Genomic DNA, 20844 nt, shown 5'->3' on the forward strand with positions numbered 1-20844 from the left:
CAGGCCTGTGCCTTACCAGCACAGCTGGCACAAAGGGCTTCAAAGGGAGGTGGTTGATGACTGGTCTTTTTTTTTTTTTTAAAGATTTATTTATTTATTTATGATAGACACAGATAGAGAGAGAGAATGAGGCAGAGACACAGGCAGAGGGAGAAGCAGGCTCCATGCCGGGAGCCCGTCACAGGACTCGATCCCGGGACTCCAGGATCGCGCCCTGGGCCAAAGGCAGGCGCTAAACCGCTGAGCCACCCAGGGATCCCCGATGACTGGTCTTTATAACCAAGCTAGACTCTGCCTGTGACACTGGCAACAGACATGTGACTGCAGCATGCACATTCAGGCATGCATTTTGTCACCCCCGGGGTAGCCATTAGCTGTACACCCATGTGAGTTTGGCCATCACAGCTGTGAATCCTACTCTGTTCTGTGTCCTATGTCCTTTCTCCAGCCTCGCTCCCTATCATTCTCTGTAGAGCCTTAAAATATTCCTACATGGGAAGAAGGCATCTCTCTAGAATATTGATGAGAATGTCCTGTGGAATGGTTTCCTTCCCTCCTGACTTGCCAGCATTTAATGCTTTCTGCTCTTTAGTCTGAAATTGAATGAAAGGAGAAGGTCATTTTGTTTGCCCAACAGCCAAATCCAACTATTAGGAGAAAATACTGTGTTTTCCGAAAACCTTGTAGAAGAAAATCTTATTAGACCAATTGGTCTATTTATATAACTAGTTGTCTTCCTCTGAAATCAGACAGATTTTGAAAGAGGAAAAAAATAGCCATGGTGTACATTTTAATGAGTTTCAAAGTACATTTGGATCCTGTTCTCTCAAAACACATTATTATACAGGGTTAGTTTAAACTCGATCCTCTGGGACATTCACACTCAAAACCAAAGCTGCCTCGAGTGTAGCAGAGCCTACCAGACATGAGAGTGCTGCCCCTGGCACTAGGTTCATAAAGAAGTTGCCCCATTGAATCCTTCATCCTGCATTCAGTATCTCCCTTCTGTTGTTCAAGCAGATACAACTGCAGAGTAAAACCTGAGTGTTATTTGTATTTCTTGTTTTAAGGTCATCTCTAGAAATCTTTACTGCCAGAAAAGCTTTTTTCCAGAGACCATCACAACAGCCCCACAGATGGAAACTGTGAAAGCAGAAACAGACCTTGTTTTATCTCTCTTGGTCACAAAGTTGAGTAGCAGGGAGAGCCAGATGAGCCTGAGGGTCAAGGCTGACTTCAGACTTTATTCTTGGAGGTGTTCAGTCCATGCCCCTGGCTTTAGTTAGAACAGAATGGACCTAGAAGTGGTTTAACAAGATGCTTACTAATACATTTATTGAAGGCTTGTTTTGTGCCAGGCATTTACTTGCCATAACAACCTTATGAAGTACAGGAAAATCTCCATTTTCTAGTTGAGGAATCTGAGGCCCAGAGAAGCTAAGAAATGTGTGCAAGGTTACACAGCTCATTGGTGTACAAATACACAGAGTCAGACTGCAGAGCCTAACCAGTTAACCTTTGTGCCCTCCCTATCAGAGGAGTTTACTTGTCCTTTTTTGGTCCTTCCCTGGTGTGCAAGAGGCTTCCCAGGACATTCTTGCACACACCTGGCCTACATCTCACTGTAGAGCCATCCTCAGGAGAGTACATATCTGTTTTCCTCTGTAGCCATACCTTCTCTGCAGCCTTGATAGAACTGTTAAGTTTCTCATTCTCAAGGCAGATGTATCTGAGTGCTTCAGTATCATCTAGTTCCATTCCACTTAAATGGGGACCCTGAAAGGAAGAGGACTACAAATTGACCCCTCTCCTATACTGGTTCTTCGGTTCCCTGGACACTTACATTTGGGATAGAAGCAGATTTTTCACCCTGGCCTCTTCACTTACTCTTTGCAGCTTATAAAGTGCTTTTATTTACCCTAGAAAACATTCTGCTTCCTTTTGTAAATGTGTCCAGAATCTTTCATGAAGTCACTTTATTTTCCTCCCTGGCTGACTCTCTCATTTGGAGCACAGTCGGGAAAGAGGTCAGTTGAGGTGAGGCAAGTTTAAGTATGACCTTAGACGTGGACAGATGATGCTCCAAATAACATTGATGGTAACTCGTTTGGCATTGGGGTCCCCTTAGGGACATAAGCAAACAGAGGAATTTTTCTGCAAAAGGATCATCCCATCATCGTTCACAGCAGCAGGAATATGGGGTTTAGGGAGAGTCTTGGGCCTGGCCTAGGACAGCAAGTCCCTTCTCCCCTCAGCCCTGCACACCTCCACCAATGCATACCATTAAAAGTTTCAAGCCTGGGTTAATGATATATTTTGCCTTAACTCCCCCTCTTTGTATCTTTGGAGGAGTCAGGGTAGGGCTGTAACTAGAGTCCCTGTGCTATACCTTTTATCAATGTGACTTATTCATACCACACTTCCCACTACTTTTCACCCATTTTGCCTATCCCCAACAGAACCCCACTCCCCAGCCTCTGGTAATCATCAGTTTGTTCTGTGTATTTATGGGTCTGTTTCTTCTCTTTGTTTTAATTTTTAGATCCCACATATACCTGAAATCATATGGTGTTTGTCTTTCTCTAACTTATTTCACTTAGCATTGTACCTTCCAGGTCCATCTATGTTGTCACAAATGGCAAGGTCTCATTCTTTTTTATGGCTGAGTAATATTTCATTGTACATATATACCACTCCTTTCTTATCTGTTCATCTCAGTGGCGACTTGGTTGCTTCATATCTTTGCTATTGTAAATATTGCTGCTATAAACATAGAGGTCATATGTATCTTTATGAATTAGAGTTTTTTTGTTTTCTTTCGGTAAATACCCAGAAGCAGAATTACTGGATCATATGGTTTGTTTTTAATATTTCAAGGAAACTCCACACTGTCTTCCACAGTGGCTACACTGATTTACATTCCCACCAATAGTGTATGAGGGTTCCTTTTTCTCCACATCCTCAGCAACACTTGTTATTTGTGTTTTTTGGCCATTCTGACTAGGTGAAAGGTAATATCTCATTGTGGTTTTGATTTGCATTTGCCTGATGATTAGTTATGTTGAGCATTTTTTCATGTCTCTGTTGGCCATGTTTATTTATTTATTTTTTAAAGATTTTATTTATTTATTCATGAGAGAGAGAGAGAGTGAGAGGCAGAGACACAGGCAGAGGGAGAAGCAGGAAGCCTGACGTGGGACTCGATCCCAGGTCTCCAGGATCATGTCCTGGGCTGAAGGCCATGCTAAACCGCTGAGCCATCACCGGGGCTGCCCTGTTGGCCATATTTAAGTGTTTGGAGAAATGTCTATTCAGGTTCTCAGCTTATTTTTAATCGGATTATTTGTTTTGTCTAGTGTTGGATTGTGTAAGTTCTTTCTATAGTTAAGATATTAACCCCTTATTGGATACAACATTTGCAAATATCCTCTCCCATTCAGTAGGTTGCCTTTTCATTTTGTTGGTGGTTTTCTTCATTGTGCAAAAGTTTTTTATTTTAATATAGTCTTAATAATTTATTTTTGCTTTTGTTTCCCTTCTCTGAGGAGACATACCTAGAGAAATGTTGCTAGGGCCAGTATCAAAGAGATTACTGCCTATGGTTTCTTCTAGTTTTATGGTTTTGGGCCTCATATTTAGGTCTTTAACCCATTTTTTAGTTTATTTTTGTGTATGGTATAAGAAAGTGATCCAATTTCATTTGTTTGGATGTAGCTATTTAGTATTTCCAGCATAATTAAAGAAACTATCATTTCCCCATTGTACTACCACCTCTGTCATAGATCAATTGACCATATAGGCATGAGTTTATTTCTTATACTACAGCTTTGCAGTATATCTTGAAATTTGGGATTGTGATATTTCCAGCTTTGTTGTTCTTTCTTTTTTTGTTTTTTGTTTTTTGTTTGTTTGTTTGTTTGTTTGTTTGTTTTTGTTGTTCTTCTTTCTCAAGATTACTTTGGCTATCCAGGGTCTTTTGTGGTTCCATACAAATTTTAGCATTATTTTAGTTCTGTGAAAAAACTGTTAATATTTTGATAGTGAATTCATTAAATCTGTAGATTGCCTTGGGTAGGTAGTATGGACATTTTAACAATATTAGTTCTTCCAGTCCATGAACATGGAATATCTTTCCGTTTATGAGGTCTTCAGTTTTTTATACTTTTCAGAGTATAATTCATCAATATATTTTTTTAAAGATTTTATTTATTTATTTATTTATTTATTTATTTATTTATTTATTTATGAGAGACAGAGAGAGAGAGAGAAAGAGGCAGAGACACAGGCAGAGGGAGAAGCAGGCTCCAGGCAGGGAGCCTGACATGGGACTGGATCCCAGGTCCCCAGGATCACGTCCTGAGCCGAAGGTGGCACTAAACTGCTGAGCCACTGGGGCTGCCCAATTCATCAGTATTTAATATTTTTCAGAGTAAAAGCCTTTAACCTCCTTGGTTAAGTTTATTCCTAGTGATTTTATTCTTCTTGATCCAATAGTAAATGGGATTGTTTTCTTAATTTTTCTTTCTGCTACTTTGTTATCGGTGTATAGAAACGCGAACAGATTTCTGTGTGTTAACTTTGTATCTTAGGACTTTACTGAATTTGTGTATTATTTTTCATAGTTTTTTTTAATGGAGTCTTTGGGATTTTCTATGTATAGTAACATGTCATCTGAAAATAGTGACGTTTAACTTCATCCTTGCCAATTTGGTTGCCTTTTATTTCTTTTTCTTGACAATTGCTGCAGCTAGGATTTTCAGTACTATGTTGAATGAAAGTGCTGACAGTGGACATCCTTGTCTTGTTCCTGATCTTAGAGGAAAAGCTCTCAGTTTTCCCCACTCACTTGATGTTATCTGTGGGTTTGTCATATGTGGCCTTTATTTTATTGAAATATGTTTCCTCTAACCCAACTTTGATGAGAGTTTTTATCATGAACAGATGTTGAATTTTGTCAGATGCTTTTTCTGCATCTATTGAGTGAGATGATATTATTTTTCATTTTGTTAACATGATGTATCACATTGATTTATTTGCAAATCTTGACCCATCTATACATCTCCAGAATATATTCCACTCAGTCATAGCGAATGATCTTTTTAATGGATTATTGAATGTGGTTTGCTAATATTTTGTTGAGGACTTTTTACATCTATGTTCATCAGGGATATTGGTCTGTGTTCTTTTTTTCTGTAGTATCTTATCTGGTTATGGTATCTAAATAATGCTGTCTTCATAGAATGTATGTGGAAGCTTTTCTTCTTCTATTTTATGGAATAATTTGAGAAAAATAGATATTAAATTTTCTTTAATTGTTTGATAGAATTCATATGTGAAGCCATCTGGTTCTGAACTTTTGTTTGTTGGGAGTTTTTGATTACTAATTCAATTTCATTACTAGTAATTGGTCTGTTTAGATTTTCTATTCCTGTTTCAGTTTCAGAAGATTATATATATTTCTAGGAATTTATGCATTTCTTCTGAGTTATCCAATTTGTTGGCATATAATTTTTTGTAGTCTCTTTTTCTTGAGAAACCTAGCTAAAGGTTGATCAGATTTTTTACCTTTTCAAAGAGCTAGCTCTTCGTTTCATTGATCTTTTCTATTGTTTTGTAGTCTGTATGTTTGTAGTCTGTAGTATGTTTTATTTATTTCTGCTCTGATCTTATTATTTCTTTCCTTCTTACTAACTTTGGCCTTTGTTCTTTTTCTAGTTCCCATAGGTGTAAGGTTAGATAGTTTGAGATTTTCTTGTTTCTTAAAGTAGGCCTATATTGCTATAAATTTTCCTCTTGGAACTGCTTTTGCTGCGGCCCCAAGATTTTGGACCACTGTGTTTTTATTTGTCTTCATGTATTTTTTTTATTTCTTTTTTAACCCATAGGTTGCTTAGTAGCATGTTGTTTAGCATGCTAGCATGTTTAACATGTTTGTGGTTTTTTCCTTTTTATTTTTTCTTATAATTGATTTCTAGTTTCATACTGTTGTGGCCAGAAAAGATGCATGATACGATTTTATTTTTTGAATATTTTATTATTTATTTATTTGAGGGAGACAGAGAACATGAGAGAGAGAGCAAGCACAAGCAGGGGGAAGGGCAGAGGGAGAACCCCTCCCTCCTCCTACCCACAGGATCATGACCTAAGCCTAAGGCAGATGCTTAACCACTGAGCCACCCGGGCACCTCTAATTTTAATATTCTTAAATGTATTGAGACTTGTTTTATGGCGTAATGTGATCTTAGAGAATGTTCTGTGTTCACTTGAAAAGAATATATTCTGTTGTCTGAAAAGAGGATATTCTGTTGTTTTGAGATGGGGTGTTTTATATTTATATATAAAGCCCATCTGTTCTAATGTATCATTCAAAGACATTATTTTATTATTGATTTTCTGCCTGGATTATATGTCCATTGATGTAAGCGGGGTATTAAAGTCTCCTACTATTATTGTATTATTGTTAGTTTATCCCTTTATATTTGTTAATATTGTTAGTTTATCCCTTTATATTTGTTAATATTTGCTTGTTAATATTTATGCTCCAGTGTTGGGTGCATAGATATTTACAACTGTTATATCCTTTTTTTGAAGTGATCCCTCTATGATTATGTAATGCCCTTCTTTGTTTTGTGTTGCAGTGTTAAAGTCCACTTTGGCTGATAAAAATATTGCTCTTTGTTTTTCACTTTAACATGGAACTCTTTCACATCCTTTCATTTTCAGTCTATATGTGTCTTTAGTTCTGGAGTAAGCCTCTTGAAGGTAGCACATAGATAGGGTGACAGAATACATAAGGAAACAAGACCCATTTCTTTTGATTAGAGCATTTAGGCCATTTATATTTAAAGTGATTATTGATAAGGATGCAGGTTTTGCCATTTTGTAAATCATTTTCTGGATGTCTTCGTAATTCTATAATTCTACTCTGTTCTACTCTGTGATTGATGGATTTCTTCAGTGTTATGCTTGGCTTTTTGGTTTTTTTTGTATATCTATTGTAGGTTTTGGGTTTGTGGTTAACATGAGGCTCCTATAATATCCTAAATATGTAGTAGCCCATATTCAGTTGATGGTCACTTAAGTTTGAAAATATTCTAAAAATAACCTTTTTCATGTATATGTTGTCATGTTTTATATATTTTTTTATTTATAATTTTCTTCTAATTATGGCTTTTTCTTTTGCACTTAAAAAAGTCCCTTTAGGGCAGCCCCAGTAGCACAGTGGTTTAGCGCCGCCTGCAGCCCAGGACATGATCCTGGATACCCTGGATCGAGTCTGACTTCGGGCTCTCTGCATGGTGCCTGCTTCTCCCTCTGCCTTTGTCTCTGCCCCTCTCTCTCTCTCTCTCTCTCTCTGCGTCTCTATGAATAAATAAATAAAATTTTTAAAAAAGTCCCTTTAACATTTCTTATAAGGCCAGTTTAATGTTGAACTCCTTTAACTTTTGTCTTGGAAGTTCCTTCTCTCTCCTTCAATTCTGAATGGTAAGTGATTTTGCTGTTTAGAGTATTCTTGACTTTAGGTTTTTACCTCAGCACTTGGCAGGTCAGAAGGGAATAGCATGATATATGCAAAGTTTCTACTAAAAAAAAAAACAGCTGAGAGCCTCAAGGCTTCAGTAACTAGTTGCTTCTCTCTTGCTGCTTTTAAAATTCTCTCTTTATCTTTAATCTTTGACATTTTAATTATTATGTGTCATGATGTGAACCTCCTTGTTTGCAACCCTCTGTGCTTCCTGAACCCAAATGTCTGTGTTTTTCCCCAAGTTAAGGAAGTTTTCAGTTATTATTTCTTCAAATAAGTTTCTTCTGCCCCTTTCTCTCTCTTCTTTTCTTCTGGGACCCTTTTCTAATGTGAATGTTTGTTTGCTTGATCCTGTCCAAGAGATCCCTTAATTTGTCATTTTTTTTAAAACTTCTTTCTTCTTTTTGCTGTTCATCTTGGGGGCTTTCCTTTATCCTGTTTTAGATCACTGATCCATTCCTCTGCATCTGCATCTATTGATTTCCTCTAGTGTACTTTTCATTTCACTTATTATATTTTTCAGCTGATTCTTTTTTATATTTTCTATTTCTTTGTTGAAATACTTAGTTCATCCATTATTTTCTTCAGTCCAGTGAAAATCTTTATATTAAATGCTTTATCAGCATATCACTTCTCCATTTCATTTAGTTCTCTTTTTGAGGTTTTTGTCTTGTTCTTTCATTTAGAACAAATTCCTCTGTTTCATTTTGCTTAATTTTGTGTTAATTTATATGAATTAGGCAGGACAGCTACTTCTCCTAAACTTGAAGGAACGGTCTTGTGTATGATTGTACCCTGTGTAGGCTGTGTGTGCCTGATGACCTTGGTTGGCTTGCTGGAGCTGTGGCTAGTGTGGGCTTGAAGTCCTGGGGCATTCCATGTTGTGGCTGCCCTTGATGGGATGGCAGGAGCTGAGTGGGTGTAGGCTGGGACCATCCTGCGGCTCTCTATGCAGAGGGTGCCCTGGCAGGACAGCCAAAGCTAATGCACGCATGGGCTGGGGCCCTCCCAGGTCTCCTTAAGTAGAGGGCACTCAGGCAGGATAAGCTGAAGGTGGTGCAAGCAGGATGTCCCAGAGTTCAGCACAAGGAGCACCAGTAGCCAAGGCTGTTACTGCCCATGGTGTTCTACACAGGGGGGCCCCAGTTGGGCTGCTGGAGCTGAATTAGATAGGGGACAGAAGGTCCCTGAGCACTCTGCACCAGGGGTGCCCTAGCAAATTATCTGGAGCCAAAGCAGTGTGGCCTGGAGTATTTCGTGTGTCTGTGTCATCTTGGCAGGAAGGCTGGAACTGTCGTGAGTGCTGATCACAAGTGTCCTGGTAGACACTGTGCTGAGACCACTTTGTTGTGACTGCTGGGTCCATTGTGGACAAGGAACCTGGGGTTCACTGAGGTGTCAGGCTCACTAGGGCACTGGGCCTTGCTCCTTTCCATGCTACCAAGATAGAGGGGGATTAAAAATCCTAATACTTGCCAGCCTGTCCAACCTGGAGAGATGTCCAGCATGTCTCCTGCCATTTGTCAAAGTTCTAGTATTATATGCTTTATATTCTAGTGTAGCACTTTTAATTTTTTTTTTCCCTGTGCTCCAGAGCAATTGAATCTACTCAAAGTCCCTCCACACTATTCCTCCCCACTGCAGTTTGCAGCATTGGGTGTTCCCTTTGTTATCATGTCTCCATCTAGCTTTTGTTGTGCAGCAGCTGTTCAGTCAGACCTCAGTTCCTCTTCAGGAGGAATTACTTTATAAATAAGTGTAGATTTAATATGTCCATGGATGGGGTGAGTTTGGGATCTTCCTGTGTTCCATCTTGGACCAGAAGCCCCACCCTGGCTTTTTTCTGTCCCTCTTCCAGGGGTAAGAGCCACACAAAGTCAATGAGTGAGGCCAGGTAGGTGTGAAGCAATATGGCATTATGGGGCATGAGGCTGACCAGGGATCAGATGCTCCATCTAAAAAGGCAGCTCCTGCTTGACTGTAGGCCATTTATATCAAGAAGTGCAGGTTTGGGGATCCCTGGGTGGCTCAGTGGTTGAGCACCTGCCTTCAGCCCGGGGCGTGATCCTGGAGTCCCAGGATCAAGTCCCACATCAGGCTCCCTGCATGGAGCCTGCTTCTCCCTCTGCCTGTGTCTCTGCCTCTTTCTCTCTCTCTATCTCTATCTGTCTCTATCTCTATCTCTGTGTGTGTGTGTTTCTCATGAATAAATAAATAAAATCTTAAAAAAAAAGAAGTGCAGGTTTATCTTATTTTCCAGAATATCCTATTTTCCAAGAGAAATTGGAAAGCCTGACTTTTAAATAAAATTTCCTAGTTTTTATTTTATTTTTTTATTTTTTTTATTTTTTTTAATTTATTTTTTATTGGTGTTCAATTTACCAACATACAGAATAACCCCCAGTGCCCGTCACCCATTCACACCCACCCCCCGCCCTCCTCCCCTTCTACCACCCCTAGTTCGTTTCCCAGAGTTAGCAGTCTTTACGTTCTGTCTCCCTTTCTGATATTTCCCACACATTTCTTCTCCCTTCCCTTATATTCCCTTTCACTATTATTTATATTCCCCACATGAATGAGAACATATAATGTTTGTCCTTTTCCGATTGACTTACTTCACTCAGCATAATACCCTCCAGTTCCATCCACGTTGAAGCAAATGGTGGGTATTTGTCATTTCTAATAGCTGAGTAATATTCCATTGTATACATAAACCACAGCTTCTTTATCCATTCATCTTTCGATGGACACCGAGGCTCCTTCCATAGCTTGGCTATTGTGGCCATTGCTGCTATAAACATCGGGGTGCAGGTGTCCCGGCGTTTCATTGCATCTGTATCTTTGGGGTAAATCCCCAACAGTGCAATTGCTGGGTCGTAGGGCAGGTCTATTTTTAACTCTTTGAGGAACCTCCACACAGTTTTCCAGAGTGGCTGCACCAGTTCACATTCCCACCAACAGTGTAAGAGGGTTCACTTTTCTCCGCATCCTCTCCAACATTTGTTGTTTCCTGCCTTGTTAATTTGCCCCATTCTCATTGGTGTGAGGTGGTATCTCATTGTGGTTTTGATTTGTATTTCCCTGATGGCAAGTGATGCAGAGCATTTTCTCATGTGCATGTTGGCCATGTCTATGTCTTCCTCTGTGAGATTTCTGCTCATGTCTTTTGCCCATTTCATGATTGGATTGTTTGTTTCTTTGGTGTTGAGTTTAAGAAGTTCTTTATAGATCTTGGAAACTAGCCCTTTATCTGATATGTCATTTGCAAATATCTTCTCCCATTCTGTAGGTTGTCTTTGAGTTTTGTTGACTGTATCCTTTGCTGTGCAAAAGCTTCTTATCTTGATGAAGTCCCAATAGTTCATTTTTGCTTTTGTTTCTTTTGCCTTCGTGGATGTATCTTGCAAGAAGTTACTGTGGCCGAGTTCAAAAAGGGTGTTGCCTGTGTTCTCCTCTAGGATTTTGATGGAATCTTGTCTCACATTTAGATCTTTCATCCATTTTGAGTTTATCTTTGTGTATGGTGCAAGAGAGTGGTCTAGTTTCATTCTTCTGCATGTGGATGTCCAATTTTCCCAGCACCATTTATTGAAGAGACTGTCTTTCTTCCAATGGATAGTCTTTCCTCCTTTATCAAATATTAGTTGACCATAAAGTTCAGGGTCCACTTCTGGATTCTCTATTCTGTTCCACTGATCTATGTGTCTGTTTTTGTGCCAGTACCACACTGTCTTGATGACCACAGCTTTGTAGTACAACCTGAAATCTGGCATTGTGATGCCCCCAGATATGGTTTTCTTTTTTAAAATTCCCCTGGCTATTCGGGGTGTTTTCTGATTCCACACAAATCTTAAAATAATTTGTTCTAACTCTCTGAAGAAAGTCCATGGTATTTTGATAGGGATTGCATTAAACGTGTATATTGCCCTGGGTAACATTGACATTTTCACAATATTAATTCTGCCAATCCATGAGCATGGAATATTTTTCCATCTCTTTGTGTCTTCCTCAATTTCTTTCAGAAGTGTTCTATAGTTTTGAGGGTATAGATCCTTTACCTCTTTGGTTAGGTTTATTCCTAGGTATCTTATGCTTTTGGGTGCAATTGTAAATGGGATTGACTCCTTAATTTCTCTTTCTTCAGTCTCATTGTTAGTGTATAGAAATGCCACTGATTTCTGGGCATTGATTTTGTATCCTGCCACGCTACCGAATTGCTGTATGAGTTCTAGCAATCTTGGGGTGGAGGCTTTTGGGTTTTCTATGTAGAGTATCATGTCATCGGCGAAGAGGGAGAGTTTGACTTCTTCTTTGCCAATTTGAATGCCTTTAATGTCTTTTTGTTGTCTGATTGCTGAGGCTAGGACTTCCAGTACTATGTTGAATAGCAGTGGTGAGAGTGGACAACCCTGTCTTGTTCCTGATCTTAGGGGAAAGGCTCCCAGTGCTTCCCCATTGAGAATGATATTTGCTGTGGGCTTTTCGTAGATGGCTTTTAAGATGTTGAGGAATGTTCCCTCTATCCCTACACTCTGAAGAGTTTTGATCAGGAATGGATGCTGTATTTTGTCAAATGCTTTCTCTGCATCTAATGAGAGGATCATATGGTTCTTGGTTTTTCTCTTGCTGATATGATGAATCACATTGATTGTTTTACGGGTGGTGAACCAGCCTTGTGTCCCGGGGATAAATCCTACTTGGTCATGGTGAATAATTTTCTTAATGTACTGTTGGATCCTATTGGCCAGTATCTTGTTGAGAATTTTTGCATCCATGTTCATCGGGGATATTGGTCTGTAATTCTCCTTTTTGGTGGGGTCTTTGTCTGGTTTTGGAATTAAGGTGATGCTGGCCTCATAGAACGAATTTGGAAGTACTCCATCTCTTTCTATCTTTCCAAACAGCTTTAGGAGAATAGGTATGGTTTCTTCTTTAAACGTTTGATAGAATTCCCCTGGGAAGCCATCTGGCCCTGGACTCTTGTGTCTTGGGAGGTTTTTGATGACTGCTTCAATTTCCTCCCTGGTTATTGGCCTGTTCAGGTTTTCTATTTCTTCCTGTTCCAGTTTTGGTAGTTTGTGGCTTTCCAGGAATGCGTCCATTTCTTCTAGATTGCCTAATTTATTGGCGTATAGCTGTTCATAATATGTTTTTAAAATCGCTTGTATTTCCTTGGTGTTGGTAGTGATCTCTCCTTTCTCATTCATGATTTTATTAATTTGAGTCTTCTCTCTCTTCTTTTTAATAAGGCTGGCTAATGGTTTATCTATCTTATTAATTCTTTCAAAGAAACAACTCCTGGTTCTGTTGATCTGTTCCACAGTTCTTCTGGTCTCGATTTCGTGGAGTTCTGCTCGAATCTTTATTAACTCTCTTCTTCTCCTGGGTGTAGGATCTATTTGCTGTTTTTTCTCTAGCTTTAGGTGTAAGGTTAGCTTTTGTATTTGAGTTCTTTCCAGTTTTTGAATGGATGCTTGTATTGTGATGTATTTCCCCCTTAGGACTGCTTTTGCTGCATCCCAAAGATTTTGAACGGTTGTATCTTCATTCTCATTAGTTTCCATGAATCTTTTTAATTCTTCCTTAATTTCCTGGTTGACCCTTTCATCTTTTAGCAGGATGGTCCTTAACCTCCACGTGTTTGAGGTCCTTCCAAACTTCTTGTTGTGATTTAGTTCTAATTTCAAGGCATTATGGTCTGAAAATATGCAGGGGACGATCCCAATCTTTTGGTATCGGTTCAGACCCGATTTGTGACCCAGTATGTGGTCTATTCTGGAGAAAGTTCCATGTGCACTTGAGAAGAATGTGTATTCAGTTGAGTTTGGATGTAAAGTTCTGTAGATATCTGTGAAATCCATCTGGTCCAGTGTATCATTTAAAGCTCTCGTTTCTTTGGAGATGTTGTGCTTAGAAGACCTATCGAGTATAGAAAGAGTTAGATTGAAGTCACCAAGTATAAGTGTATTATTATCTAAGTATTTCTTCACTTTGGTTAATAATTGATTGATATATTTGGCAGCTCCCACATTCGGGGCATATATATTGAGGATTGTTAAGTCCTCTTGTTGGATAGATCCTTTAAATATGATATAGTGTCCCTCTTCATCTCTCACTACAGTCTTCGGGGTAAATTTTAGTTTATCTGATATAAGGATAGCTACCCCTGCTTTCTTTTGAGGACCATTTGAATGGTAAATGGTTCTCCAACCTTTTATTTTCAGGCTGTAGGTGTCCTTCTGTCTAAAATGAGTCTCTTGTAGACAGCAAATAGATGGGTCCTGCTTTTTTATCCAGTCTGAAACCCTGTGCCTTTTGATGGGGTCATTAAGCCCGTTCACGTTCAGAGTTACTATTGAGAGATATGAGTTTAGTGTCATCATGATATCTATTCAGTCCTTGTTTTTGTGGATTGTTCCACTGAACTTCTTCTTAAAGGGGAATTTTAAGAGTCCCCCTTAAAATTTCTTGCAGAGCTGGTTTGGAGGTCACATATTCTTTCAGTTGCTGCCTGTCTTGGAAGCTCTTTATCTCTCCTTCCGTTTAGAATGAGAGCCTTGCTGGATAAAGTATTCTTGGTTGCATGTTCTTCTCATTTAGGACCCTGAATATATCCTGCCAGCCCTTTCTGGCCTGCCAGGTCTCTGTGGAGAGGTCTGCTGTTACCCTAATACTCCTCCTCATAATAGTCAGGGATTTCTTGTCTCTTGCTACTTTAAGGATCTTCTCTTTATCTTTGGAATTTGCAAGCTTCACTATTAAATGTCGAGGTGTTGAACGGTTTTTATTGATTTTTAGGGGGGGAATCTCTATTTCCTGGATCTGAATGCCTGTTTCCCTTCCCAGATTAGGAAAGTTTTCAGCTAGAATTTGTTCAAATCCATATTCTGGCCCTCTGTCCCTTTCGGCGCCCTCAGGAACACCAATTAAACATAGGTTTTTCTTCCTCAGGCTGTCGTTTATTTCCCTTAATCTATCTTCATGGTCTTTTAATTGTTTGTCTCTTTTTTCCTCAGTTTCCCTCTTTGCCATCAACTTGTCTTCTATGTCACTCAGTCGTTCTTCCACCTCGTTAACCCTCGTCATTAGGACTTCTAGTTTGGATTGCATCTTATTCAATTGATTTTTAATTTCTGCCTGATTAGCTCTAAATTCTGCAGTCATGAAGTCTCTTGAGTCCTTTATGCTTTTTTCTAGAGCCACCAGTAGCTGTATAATAGTGGTTCTGAATTGGCTTTCTGACATTGAATTGTAATCCAGATTCTGTAACTCTGTGGGAGACAGGACTGTTTCTGATTCTTTCTTTTGAGGTGAGGTTTTCCTTCTAGTCATTTTGCTCAGTGCAGAGTGGCCAAAAGCAAGTTGTATTGGGAAAAGGAGAAAAAGAGGAGAGAAAGAAGGAAAGAAAAGAGAAAGAAAAAAAAAAAAGGAAGAATAAAAAGAAAAAAAAGAAGAAAAGGAGAAAGAAAAAGAAAGAAAGAAAAAAAGGGGTGGGGGAAGGAAACAAATCAAAAAGCAAAGCAAAACAAAACAAAACAACAACAAAAAAAAGAAAGAAAGAAAAAAAGAACCACCGGGGAGTATCTTCTGACTCTATACTTTAAGTCCCTTGACTTCCCCTGGAACTTGTCGGTCTAGCTGGTCTTCTTGGGGAGGGGCCTGTTGTGCTGATTTTCAGGTGTTAGCAGTTGGGGGAGCTGCTGTGCCCCTGCCTGGTGCAGGGCTCAGTGGGGGTTGTTTACCCCGTGAGGACCCAGGAGCAACAACCCCAGTGGCGGGGCCGCTCTGGAAACCTGGATTCAGCCCCCGCAGGAACTCCGGAGCTCTCTGTCTGCAGGGCCTGGAGGCTCCGGGGCGGGGCCGCTGATCTGCTCAGCTGGGGCAGGAGCGTCCTTGCTGTCCTGGGCCCTCCCGGCCTCTGCCTGTCCCGGGGGAGGCCGGATCCTGGGCTGTGTCCCGGCGCCCTGTGCTCCGGAGCCTGCGCTGTTGGATTCGCGCTCCCGGCCCACAGCCCCCTCCTTGGAGCCGCCCCCGAGCTGCTCCCGCCCCGCAGCCCCCTCCGCGGAGCCGCCGCCCGAGCCCCCCCCCCCGCCCCCCCCCCGAGCTGCTCCTGGAACCGCGCAGCCCCCTCCGCACGGAGCCTCTTCCTCTGCCCGAGCCCCCCCCGAGCTGCTCCCGCCCCGCAGCCCCCTCCGCGGAGCCGCCCCCGAGCCCCCCGAGCTGCCCCCCCCCCCGCAGCCCCCTCCGCGGAGCCGCCGCCCGAGCCCCCCGAGCTGCTCCGGGTCCCCCCCGTGCGCGCTGCAGCCCTTAGGGAGCTCGGCGCACTCTCCTGGGGCGCAGGTGTCTGTTAGTGTCCCCGGGAGCCCGAGGGCATCCCCGCCCTCCTGGGTCCTGCTCCAACTCCCTGGAGCCCCTTTCCGCCCGGGAAGGTCGGTGCAGCTCCTGCTCCTCCGGGACGGGGCTCTCCTGTCCTGGGGACACTCGCCCCGGCCTCAGCCCGGCTCCTCGCGGGGCCCCTCCCCCTCGAGGCCTTTGTTTCTTTACTTCTTTTTCCCCGTCTTCCTACCTTGATAGTAGCGCGAACTCTTCTCACTGTAGCATTCCAGGTGTTCTCTCTTTAATTCTCAGGCCGAATTCATAGATTTTCAGGATGATTTGAAGGTTTTCTAGGTAGTTTGGTGGAGACAGGTGATTTGGGGACCCTACTCTCCCGCCATCTTGCCCCCCCCCCTTAGTTTTTAAATGTCTGACAAGTAATTAAAATTATATTAAAACATGCTGTGTGAGCCAAATAAGATGCCTGGGCCAGTTTTACTTCTATACTTTCTCTCCTTTTCCGTAGTTTTGCCTGCCCTACCAGCTTCATCTCTTGTTCTCTCACCACATGTTGAGGTTGCAGAGCGTCCGATCTCTAAGCCCGGCCTGCACCATGGATTTACATGATTAGTCATCTCCATGGGGATGTCTGCACACTTCAAATGCAAAGCTGACTCAGCTTCCCTCTCAGATCCACACAGTGTCAAGCCTTAAGAAATGCTGGGTGTTTTTGTTTCATTCCCCAAAACTGCTCTTACTAATGTTAGTGCTTCTGTGAATAATACTACCAACAAGTGTTGCCTTTCTTTTGTTACCTGTCTCTGTTATCCAATACCACCCTTCCATCAAGCAGCCGAGCAGACCCTGCACTCCTGCCTACCCCTTCACTGCAAGGCCAACCAGTGTGGATTGTGTTCATTCGTCTTCCAGAAGCCCTGTAGGACTTGCTCCTAACCTTGCCTTCCCGCTAATAAGAAACTCTTCTAGTTTCTGAACTTGTCTGGTCTTCTCAGCTGTTTTCTCCATCTCTTAACCATTCACCCACTACCATTCTCTTACCTCTTCGTTCAGATGTATTCAGTACATTGTGGCTAGAGTCATCTCCTATCACATAGGCCAGCTGTCATCACTGACCTCTCTATAGGACTTTGGTGGCTCCTACAGGCTGTACCTCCTCCCCTTCCTCCCCACCCCCCGCCCTCTGGCTCCTCAACCATCCCCACATGCGATCACACTGTTCCTCTGCCAGGGTACCGGGTGTTTGCATGCACCTGTGCTGGCTTTTGGGCATGACTATTTTCTTCCTTCATGCCTGTGTTCATTCGATTCATCCACCTCCTGTCTCATCAAATGCCACCTCTTCCATGGAGCCATTACTTGCCTTCTTGTGACCAACTGCATGTGCTGCTTGCCCAACAGGGGTTCCTACCATTCTGCTCTTTTCATTTCACCCAGCTGTGATTGCCCAACAAAGTTTGCTGGCCTATTTCCCCTTCACTTGATCAGCTCCTTCATGGAGAGACAGTGTCAGTCATCTATATCCCCACAACGGCTAGTACATGGCCTTGCATACAGCGGACACCCTGTAACCTTTGTAAATTGATCCCCTTTTTAAGTGGAGAATGGCTGTATCTCAAGGGCTCAGAACAAGATATTAAAAGTCAAAACAAAACTGGTTGGCTATTCAGAAGGACTTCTCAGAATTTAAAAGAAGGTATCCAAGCTAGTGAAAGGGTTATTCTGACTGTCTCCATTTCCAGGGACGCTGTGTTTAGAGGAAGAACAGCTGTGATTTGGTCTAGTTTCCCTCACTCCTTCCCGCAGTGCCTCTTGGAAGTTTGGCTTCAGTGCCAGGAGCAAGGAAGAATGGACAATGTCTGTTGGACCCTGGGCTGCTGCCACTCTGGCATTGAGAGCCATGCACTGTTCCTCTTGCCCAGAAGGACAAGTTGTACCCAGACACTCACAAGATGTCCTCTGCTCTTGTCACTGGCAGACCTGGGAATTTCCCACAAGCCATCTGGGTCCATTCTACCATCCTCATATTCTGCATTTTTTGCAGCATTGTTTGTTAATTAGAATAGATGCCTGTTCTACTAGGTATCACATCCTATTGATGTTCCTAAGGAGCGAACCTACTCGTTTTTCTTGTATATATATTTTCCCTTTCCTTTCTTAGTACACAGGTTGATCCAGAAGAATTCAAGCAGCATGAACACCTAGCTCTCACAGAGCTGAGCTATTTGTGAGATATATACTTCGAAAATCCACATAGATCACTATACATGCTGGAGTGCTAACGATTGGACTTGTGTAGTTCTGAAAGCTCCTTATACTTTCTGGTTCCACCTCCAATGCAGCCCTACCTTTGGCCTTGCGTTCCTTGTCCTTAGGAGGGAGGAAAAGCTATTAAACCCCATTGGTGTCTGCATTTTTTATTACCTCTCTTGGAGGGCTTTTTAGCATCAGAGGTCTTTCCTGTCAGATTTGGTTAGGGATTTCTGCAGCCTCATCCCTCCACAGGGTCATTTTCATTTGAAGCAACACCAGAGGCTTTGCAGCTTTGGACACCTGGCCTGGCAGGGATGGCCACCTCCAAACACTACCCTTTCATGTCTGTACCCCTTCCATAAGAGTGGCTTTTTATTTAGTCTGGAAATTCCATTGCAAAGCAAGTTCTATGAACACAGCATGACTTTTGTGCCCAAATCAAACTTAGAAAGGGATGTTTGGGGGCAGTCATAAAGATAGCCCCCTTAAAGATTTAAACTTTCCAACAAACCTTTTTAATCCAAGGCAATTTTTACTTTGAAAATAGGAAATTGAATTAGCTTAAGTGTCTTTAAAATTGAAAATCACATTCTGGCCCTGAAAAGTAAATTATCCTGTACAACTCCTTGGTTTGGATGTGATCAGAACACCTTATAGGCCTTTTTGTCAAAGTAGATTTAGTTTCAAATATCTTGATAGGAGCTCAGCCCCAGGGAAGTTTCCCAATTGGTATTAATACAGAGATAGATAGATAGATAGATAGATAGATAGATAGATAGATAGATAGATAGATAGATAGATATACACACACACATACACACACATTGCTTAAATGATCTATGTGTAGCAAGATTCTCAATCGTTAAACATTTCAAAATGAAAGGGTAGGAGAAAAGGCGCATCTTTGCTACATAAAGAAAAATGGCCAACTTTAGGGTTTTTACTCTTGCAGCTTCTTCCCACAGATCTTCAAAATAATGACTCTCCCTCTTCTCTGTGGTCTTGTCAGAGAGCGGGAATCCTGGCCGGCTGGTCAGGTCCTCAGAAAATGGCACAGCTGTTCTTAAAAGTAGCCCTATTCATAAGCTGTGGACTGTTGACAACTGCAGTGTTGAGAAAGGCACACTATTTTATAAAGAGTTTTTCTTTAAAAGGGAAAGAAAAATACATGGTATTTACAGTGAAGAAAACTGGACCCTTCACTTTATTTTAGTGGCCACGTCTGAAATGAAGTGGCGAGGGCCATAAATACACACAAGCATTTGCGCCTTTAAGGGATGATTCATGTTGGCTGTGCTGCCCCTAATGGAAAATTCAGCTAGTTAAGATCAGCCAGAAAGCCGCGCACAGCCTCCTCTGCCAGGGCTGATGCCTACCATCTTGTGACATTCTTGTTGTATATTATTGAATGATTGACTCCCTTTGTTCCCCTCTCAGTTCATGACCAAGAACCCCACCATGCGCCTGGGCAGCCTGACTCAGGGTGGTGAGCATGCCATCTTGAGACATCCTTTCTTTAAGGAAATCGACTGGGCCCAGCTGAACCATCGCCAAGTAGAACCACCTTTCAGACCCAGAATCGTAAGTGTTCAAGACCATTAGAGTAGACTTTCCTCTCTTGAAGTGCCTCAGTGTTCCACCAGAATCTTTTGTCCCCTGTGGAATAACCGAACCAGAAGTTCAGCCTTACATTTTGCAGGGTGGCCTCACCTGGGAGGAGGTGGGCCCTTGAGACAGCATCTCTCCCTTTCCAGGTTATTTCTTTCAAATCTTTCACCTCCCGCTTACTCTGGAATCCACCCTCCCTTAATCTAAACTTTCTGGAACCTAAGAGACCGGAAACTTCCTAGGTTTCCCCAAAAGAGCTGAGCTGAGAAATTCATCACTCCTATACTTCCCTCATAGCTCCCAGGGTGCATTTCCCAAGCCCCCAAAGAAGTAGAAAGAACATGAAATGCTACCCACCTCACTGAAGCTGCTCCTTGGCTTGGAGAGCCTGGGTCTGTACCAGCGACTGCAGCCCAGAGCTTAGGCCAAATCCCTTTGACCAGAGAAATACTGGGAGCCCCAGGGGTACCTTCCCAAGCAAGGCAGCTGAGACAGCATTCCTGAGGGTGATCTAACTCTTGATTTGAGAGCTAAGTTCTTTTTCATCTGTGGGTTAAGAGATCTGTGGTGGGGAAAGCAGAAAAGCATCTTCAATTTAGGTAAGAGAAATGAGATGTCTAACAATGGCAGAAAATAGCTTTCTGGCATTAGTTTACAAAGATGGAAAATATCAACATTTCCAGACACACAGCTAGCTTAATGTAATAGCCCCTAAGGTTGGGCACCAGGCACCCAGCTGGAAAGCCGCTTCCTTTACCAGGTCTCCCCCTGCCAACCCCTCGAGGAGGAGGGAAGGCTTTGCCAGTGGGGCAACATGAAGCCAACTGGTGAGTAAAGCAAGAAGCAGTGTTTCCTAAAACTCAGCACTTCCACATCTTTCAAGAAAATCTCTTCACACAGAATCCTGTGTATAAACAATAGATGAGGAAGTGTGAGCTTACACTCTGTTGACAGCCGACCATGTGTGTCCTTCTGTAAAGCCTGTCGAGAAGTGGCACTTTGGAGGGAGAGGGCTGATCAGGTGACCAAATGACCTGCTTTGCCTCTCAGCCTAAGGCGGGCCTGCTCAGCAAGATTTCCATGGGGTTAGTGAGCTGGGGGTTCCCGAATGCTGAAATGATACA

At 42.1% G+C, this 20844-nt stretch overlaps 1 protein-coding gene and 1 long non-coding RNA gene across 3 annotated transcripts in view; one reads left to right on the forward strand and one right to left on the reverse strand.

Annotated features, from left to right (window-relative positions):
• The window catches only part of PRKCH (protein kinase C eta), a 233543-nt gene that overhangs the window by 211262 nt on the left and 1437 nt on the right, over window positions 1-20844 (forward strand). The window contains exon 13 of the mRNA XM_072838846.1: window positions 19550-19693. Coding sequence (XP_072694947.1) covers window positions 19550-19693 — 144 coding nt within the window. The remainder of the gene's footprint in view (window positions 1-19549; window positions 19694-20844) is intronic.
• On the reverse strand, window positions 18949-20835 carry LOC140640064 (uncharacterized). Of its 2 annotated transcripts, XR_012036726.1 has the most exons (4): window positions 20662-20835; window positions 20078-20282; window positions 19489-19768; window positions 18949-19215 (listed from the first exon to the last, which is right to left on the reverse strand). It is a non-coding gene; the product is annotated as an uncharacterized lncRNA (long non-coding RNA). The 2 variants fall into 2 exon arrangements; XR_012036725.1 differs by lacking the exon at window positions 18949-19215 and having other exon boundaries at window positions 19238-19768; window positions 20662-20833.

Source organism: Canis lupus, chromosome 9 (assembly GCF_048164855.1).
Source record: "Canis lupus baileyi chromosome 9, mCanLup2.hap1, whole genome shotgun sequence".
In the NCBI taxonomy this organism is placed as follows: domain Eukaryota; kingdom Metazoa; phylum Chordata; class Mammalia; order Carnivora; family Canidae; genus Canis; species Canis lupus.